The sequence below is a fragment of the Sus scrofa genome, chromosome 9, assembly GCF_054392235.1.
Source record: "Sus scrofa isolate SSC_HxYL_T2T_F1_AM1 chromosome 9, Sscrofa_HxYL_maternal_Yorkshire_Landrace_v2.0, whole genome shotgun sequence".
In the NCBI taxonomy this organism is placed as follows: domain Eukaryota; kingdom Metazoa; phylum Chordata; class Mammalia; order Artiodactyla; family Suidae; genus Sus; species Sus scrofa.
Window position 1 is genome coordinate 44,323,097 of NC_139391.1, and position 7,094 is coordinate 44,330,190.

At 52.8% G+C, this 7,094-nt stretch overlaps 1 protein-coding gene across 1 annotated transcript; it reads right to left on the reverse strand.

Annotated features, from left to right (window-relative positions):
• Window positions 1-4,089: 4,089 nt before the first annotated feature.
• On the reverse strand, window positions 4,090-6,576 carry APOA4 (apolipoprotein A4). Its single transcript, NM_214388.1, is given in 3 exon segments — window positions 4,090-5,218; window positions 5,960-6,086; window positions 6,444-6,576. Coding segments are annotated over 3 exon segments (1,149 nt in total). The 5' UTR covers window positions 6,493-6,576; the 3' UTR covers window positions 4,090-4,245.
• Window positions 6,577-7,094: the final 518 nt, after the last annotated feature.

Consider the following 7,094-nt stretch of genomic DNA (forward strand, 5'->3'; position numbering starts at 1 on the left):
TTTTTAAAGCTCTTGCAAATTAGAAATGATGGCAGAAACAGAAAACTGAATAAAGAGTGAAGCAATCTCCCAGAAAGGAAAGTATGCAGAGACAGAAGAAATGAGAGAAAAGATAAGAAAGACCTGTCCTGAAAGGTTCTATTATGGGAAGAGATAAAGAAAAAGTGGTATGATCACCTTAGAAAACAACTTAGCATTACCTGGTAAAGATGATCATACATATACTGTATGTACAATTGAGGAAGAAAAAAATTCATTAAATTCATTCATTTATTTAACAAATATTTATTGAGCACCTCCGGAGTTCTAGTCATCGTGCTGGGCACTGACTACACAAGAATAAGAAACAAGATAGACAGGACCTCTCCTCTCTCAGAAACCAAACAAGATACTTCATCCCAAAGCAGCTATGAAATACAGCACGTCTCAGGCTCAATTTTGTCCACAAGGTTTAAGGCTTCATGCAATGAGTCTCTGGATAAATTTCCCACAGGCAGAACATGGGTATGAAAAAGTTAAAATTGTCCTGTAGTTCAAAAAAGAAGTAAATGAAGTTCCCGTTGTGGCTCAGGGGCAACGAACTTGACTAGTATCCGTGAGGACTCAGGTCCCATCCCTGGCCTTGCTCAGTGGGTTAAGGATCTGGTGTTGCGGTGAGATGTGGTGTAGGTCACAGACCAGCTTGGATCCCTTGTTGCTGTGGCTGTGGGGTAGGCTGGCAGCTGCAGCTCCGATTCGACCCCTAGTCTGGAACTTCCATATGCTGCGGGTTTGGCCCTAAAAAGACACAAAAAAAAAAAAAAAAAAAAAAAAAAAAAAAGAAGTAGAAATAAGATCAAAGCCGTATGGAGAAAGAACCAATTTAATATTTATAGTTTTGAACTGAGTCATCCAAAGATAGAATCAATTGTTTGGAGAGGTTGTAAGTTGGCCATCGGTGGAGGTGTTCAATACAAAGCAGGATTCATTCACTCAATGGTTCAGTGACGGCCATGTGCCAGGCACCAGGCTGGGCACTGTGCATCGGTTAGCTCTTGCTACATAGCAAATCACCCCAAAACTCAGTGTCTTCTGATCTCTCACAATCTCTGCTGGTCAGTGGCTTGGCTGTGTGGTTCTGCTTCAGGACCTGTCATGAAACTGCAGGCTCAAATGAGGCTAGAGGATCTGTCTCCAGGGTGGTTCAGGCTGGCACGTTGGTGGCGGCTGTTGAGGAGGGCTGCAGCTCCTCCCTCTGTGGACCCCTCCACAGGGTGCCTGCATGTCATCACAAGGGGGTGACTGTCTCCCCTCAGAGCCAATGGTCCAAGAGAAGGCAGGGTGGACGCCACAATGGCCTAGTCTGGGGAGACTTACGCCGTGACTTCCTCAATAGCCTGTTGCTCACGGAGGCTAGTCCTCTTCAGCGGGAGAGGGACAAGGGGCTACGCGAGACTGTGGGTCCTGGAGGCGAGGATGGAGCTCGGTCGCTGGCTACCACACTGGAGATACGGTGATGAGCAAACAAATAAGGCGCCTGACCTCAGGCTGCTCGGGGAGAGCTATGATAATGTGTTAGAAATGACATCAAAGGAAACAAACTGAGAGACAAGCAAACCCCTCTGATCCTAATGTCCTGTGACTTTCGTGCTTCTAGGTCGTCGTTCTTTAGGAAATTTTTTTTTTTTTTTTTGTCTTTTTGCCTTTTCTGGGGCCGCTCCTGCGGCACATGGAGGTTCCCAGGCGAGGGGTCGAATCGGAGCTGTAGCAATGCAGGACCCGAGCCGTGTCTGCGACCTACACCACAGCTCACAGCAACACCAGATCCTTAACCCACTGAGCAAAAGCCAGGGATCGAACCCACACCCTCACGGTTCCTAGTCAGGTTCGTTAACCACTGCGCCACGATAGGAACTCCTCTTTAGGAACCTTATCACGAATCCACCATCTCAGAACCAGCCTCTCGCATCTTCATTCCTCTGGGCAGGGCAGTTCTGGGGTCCCCGTTGTTAGCTGCTTGCCATCACACAGCGAGATAGCCAGTCCCACCCTGGGTGCTCTTAGACCCAGAAGATCCCCAGATAACCTCAAGCTTGTTTCTCTCCGCAGGGTGCACCACCGCCTGGGCTCTCCTCCCTGAGCACAGGGTGTCCTGTGATAACGCCGGGAGAACACAGCGTGCCCATGCAGGAGCAGCTTTTGACCCAGCCAGGGCAATCCCTCAACAGCGCAGTGCCCAGCAGGCCCAAGAGGAGAGCACCCCTCCACCCCCCCTTTGTCCTGTTGCACTTTCCTCTCCCAAATCAAATCCATGCGACACATGAGAGAATTCAGGGGCAATGACCTCTCAGATGACTTCTGACCTTCAGCTTTTGGCACAGGGGTGTGGCTAACATGCCAGCCTGGCCCACACTGGTGCTGGCCAGCACTCCTTTGGAGACACTAATCCATGGGCAGAGGAGTCTGCTATCTTCCGGTCACCTGAGGAGCAAGAGGGAGCCGGGGGAGCCTCAGGCCTGAAACTGTGCTGGGGTCTTGGGGTACCTTTGGGAGATATTGCTGTGGGCTGTACCAGAGCCCAGAAAACACCCTCTTCGGCCCTGGCAGGGGACTCTAAGTGCACTGTTCTCCTGTGTATAAGCGCTTCAGTCGTGCCAAGTGGTAAAAACTGGATCCGGGAGCAACTCTGGTGAATATTTCTTTCTTTGTTTCTAGTTTTTAGCAATATTATTAGGATGGCTATTTTCAAATACGAAAACAACAATAGGAGTTCCTATTGTGGCTCAGCAGTAACAAACCCGACTAGTGTCCATGAGGATGAGGGTTCAATCCCTGGCCTTGCTCAGTGGGTTAAGGATTCAGTATTGCTGTGAGCTGTGGTGCAGTTCACAGACGCAGCTCGGATCCTGCGTTGCTATGGCTGTGGTGAAGGCCAGCAGCTGTAGCTCAGATTTGACCTGTAGCCTGGGAACTTCTATAGGCTGTACCTGCAGCCCTAAAAAGCAAACAACAACAACAATAAAAAAGAACAAGTGTTGCAGAAGATGGGGAAAAACAAATCCTTGTGCACTGTTGGGGGGGTGGTGGTAAAAATCAATATGGTGCCTCAAAAAATTAAACAGAATTACCATGCGATCCAGCAACCTCACTTCTGGGTACAAACAGAGAAAAATTGAAAGTAGGGACTTGAAGAGGTATTTCTACACCCATGTGCATAGCGGCATTATTCACAATAGCCAAAAGGTGGAAATGACCCAAGTGTGCCTGGGGAGATGAATGAATAAAGAGAATGTGGTCTGTCTACACAGTGGAATATTATTCAGCCTTATAAAAAGAAGGAGACTCCGAGTTTCCATTGTGGCCCAGCAGCATGGAACCCGACTAGGATCCATGAGGACGCAGGTTCAATCTCTGGCCCGGGTCAGTGGATTCAAGAATCTGGCGTTGCCATGAGCTGTGGTGTAGACCGGCAGCTATAGCTCCAATTTGACCCCTAGCTTGGGAACCTCCATCTGCCGTGGGTGCATCCTTAAAAAGTAAAAAAAAAAAAAAAAAAAAAAAAAAAAAAAAAAAAAAAAAAAAAGAGGAGGAAGAAGGAAACTGATCCCTGCTACAGCACGAATGAACTTTGAAGACATTGTGCTAAGTGAAATAAGCCAATCACAAAAGGACAACTATTGTATGATTCCACTTACAAGAACTATCTAGAGTAGGCAAACTCATCAAGAAAAAAGTAGAATGGTGGTGGCTGGGGACAGGGGGAAAGCGATTGTTTCATAGGTCTGGAGTTTCATTTGGGAAGATGGAAAGTTCTGGAGGTGGATAGGGTTGCTCACCAAGGGGAATGTACTTAATTGAAGACGTTCAGTAACTATTTGTTGGCTACGTGAGTATACATGGGGTGCGTATTTCCGCTTTGGATCACATGGACATTTTTCCCACCTCCCTCTTAGAGCTCTCCCCTCAACTCTCTCAGTACACCCTGCCCTAACCCCTCCCGCAGTCCCATCTCCCAGCCCTCGGTGTCCTTTCTAGCACCCCCTGTCAGTGGGCTCGCCCTCACCTCAAGCCCAGCAACACCAAGAAGTCACATGGTAACCAGACTGGGCTAGTTTCTCAGCAGCTTTATTGAGTATGGAGAGGTAGTGTCACGGTCCACTGGACATGTATCCCTAGGTTTGTACAAGAACTGCTTTGGGACAGACAGACAGACAGGGGGCAGGGCAGGGCAGGTGTCAGGGGTGGGGTGGGAGCACCAGGGGCAGCTCAGCCCTCCAAAGGGGCCTGCGCCTTCTCCTGTGCAGGGAGGGCCTGGCTCTGGCCCTGGCTCGCCTCCTCTTTGAGGGTGCTGAAGAAGGTGTTGACCTTGTCCCTCAGATCCTTCTCCAGGAAGCTCAGGTGGCCCTCCACGTCCCCCGCCAAAGGGCCCAGCTTCTGCCTGAGATCCTCCACCTGCTGCACCAAAGCTTTGTTGAAGGTCTCCCCGTAGGGCTCCACCTTGAGGCGGAACTCCTCCACCTGCTGGTCCAGGTGGCTTCTCAGCTCCAGCAGCGACTTCTGCAGCCCCTCGGTGTTGCCCTTCAGATGGCCATGCACGTTCTCGGCCACCGGCACCAGCTTCTGCCGCAGCTCGTCGGCATTGGCCGAGATCTTGGCCTTCAGCTCCTCTGCCTGCTTCTTCATCTGGAAGGCCAGGCCCTCGAGCTGGTGGTTGAGCTTCTCCTGGACGTCCTGCGCATAGGGGGCCAGGCTGCGCCGCAGCTCCTCCACGTTCTGATCGATCTTGGCCTTGAGCTCCTCCGCATAGGGCGTGAGGCTCCCCTTGAGCTCCTCCACATTCTGATCGATCTTGGCCTTGAACTCATCCGCATAGGGTGCCACGGAGGCCTCCAGGTTGCGGATGTTCTGCCGTAGCACGGACTCCATGCGCTCTGCGTAGGGCTTCAGCTGGCGCTGCAGCTGCTGAACCTGGGTGTTGACCTGGGTGCGCAGCTCCTCCGTAAAGGGCCCCAGGCGCTGCTGCAGCTCGCGCACGTTGTCTCCGATTTTCTGGCTCACCTCGGTAGCGTGGGGCAGCAGCCGGGCTCGCAGCTCCTCCAGCTCCCTTCGAATCTCCTCCTTCAGCTTCTCTGAGTCCTTGGTCAGGCGTTCATGCAGCTCCGTGGCAAAGGGCACCAGCTTCTTCTGCAGGTCCTCCGTGTAGGTGTTCACTTCCCCAAGTTTGTCCTGGAAGAGAGTGCTGCGGGGGAAGGACACCAGGGGGCCGCCGTCAGGCTTGACATTCCATCCTAGGACCTTATCTCCTTATATACCCCTCGCCTATACACACCTGCCTAGGACAGGTGAGGGTGCAGGGTACTGAGTTCACCCTGTGGCTTTCCCCCTGGTCAGTCATGATTTGAGCAAAGGATTGTAATAAACAAAGGTATTACATTGAACTTGTGTCTCTGAATCTCCCCGGAGCTTGAGTCACAGTATCTATCTATCATGTGACCTGAAGTAGTTTCCTTTTTGCTAAGATGTGGCCATTCATCACATTCTAGAAGATTAAAGCAGGGGTTACTCAGTCTGCCTTCCTGTTTGCATACGTGGATCCCCAGGTCTGGAGACCTTGGGTTGCCCCAGGGAGTTGGTGGCAGGGCAGTGGGGATCTTAAATTCAGGTTTCCTGCCTCCAAGCTCAGCCCTTGCCAACGCATTGCAGGGCCTTTAAGAAGCCCCCACCCTGCAAGATGTGCCCCCCCTCCCCGTTTCTTTTCTTTTTAGGGCCGCACCCACGGCCTATGGAAGTTCCCAGGGGAGGAGTCAAATGGGAGCTGCAGCTGCCAGCCTACGCCACAGCCACAGCAACTCCAGATTCGAGCAACGCCGGCTCCTTAATCCACTGAGTGAGACCAGGGATTGAACCCGCATCCCCATGGGTATTAGTTAGGTTCTTAACCCTCTGAGCCACAATAGGAACTCCTCTGTGCCCCTCTTACTTGAGCTGCTGGGTGAGCTCAGACTTCTGGAGATGTTCCACAGCCTTCTTGGCATTGCTGCCCAGCTGGCTGAAGTAGTCCCACATCACAGTAGCCACTTGGTCGGCATTGACCTCAGCCCGGGCACCTAAGTGGGAAACAGAGCAATTCATGAGGACCCGCTCCTTCCTTGCTCCTCTGCCCCATCCCTGAGCAGCAGACAGAATGAGGGGGCTGCCCAGCCACTGACGTCCCTCTCTGTGCTTGGCGAGCTAGAAGCCACAGGGGTATGTAAACTGGCAGCGCACCAATGCCAGAGGGCCCACCGCTGTGAATAGGCCAGCTCCTCTGCGAGCCAGGTGGCAACTGGGCAGCCCCCTGCGTCCAGCTGTGGACTGACAGGGATTTGGCACTGTCCTCTGGCCTTGGCCCTAGACTCTCCACCCTCCCCCAACTGGTGCAGCTCTCGTGCCTGAGAGCTCCATCCAAGGCAGCTCCTACTCACCGGTGACGGCCACCAGGGCCAGGCTCAGGACCACAGCCTTCAGGAACATCCTGAGCTCCCCGCTGGGCTGGAAGTGTCTCTTACTGCACTGGGTCCTCCGTGGAGGAGAGGTTCTCAGGCAGCTCACCTGTGCTGCTGTTTGAACTGACTGAAGCTCAGAGCCAGCCAGACATTTAAATCCCTCTGACTGCCCTCCCGGCCTTCCTCTCCAGCGTGACTCCACGCTGGAAGGTGACACATTCCCAGGAGGCCTCTTGGACTTTTGTGACCCTGAGACAACGTGGAAGCAGGCAGGAGGCTGGGGCTTGGGCAGCAGTCAGAACCAGCTGTTCTGTGTGTGGGCCCCACCCAGCATTAATGGGGGAGGGCTCGATGGGGCAGAAACGAAGCCTTGGGAACACCTGAGCACAGGACTGATGCCCCAGATGCCTTGTGACAGCTGAGTCTGTGCCAGGGTTGGGGGGCAAAGTCCACAGCTTTCTCCTGCCTGCCCCGGGGGGAGGGCCCTCACCCCCACATCTCCCAACCCTGATTCCATTTCTGAGCACCAGACTCTGGACTGGGCCACAAGTGGGGCCAGCGAGCTAAGATGCAGGGCTCTGATCAGTGTGCACCCAGGAGGAAGGGCGCCTTTGGGAAGGTGGGTGGAGT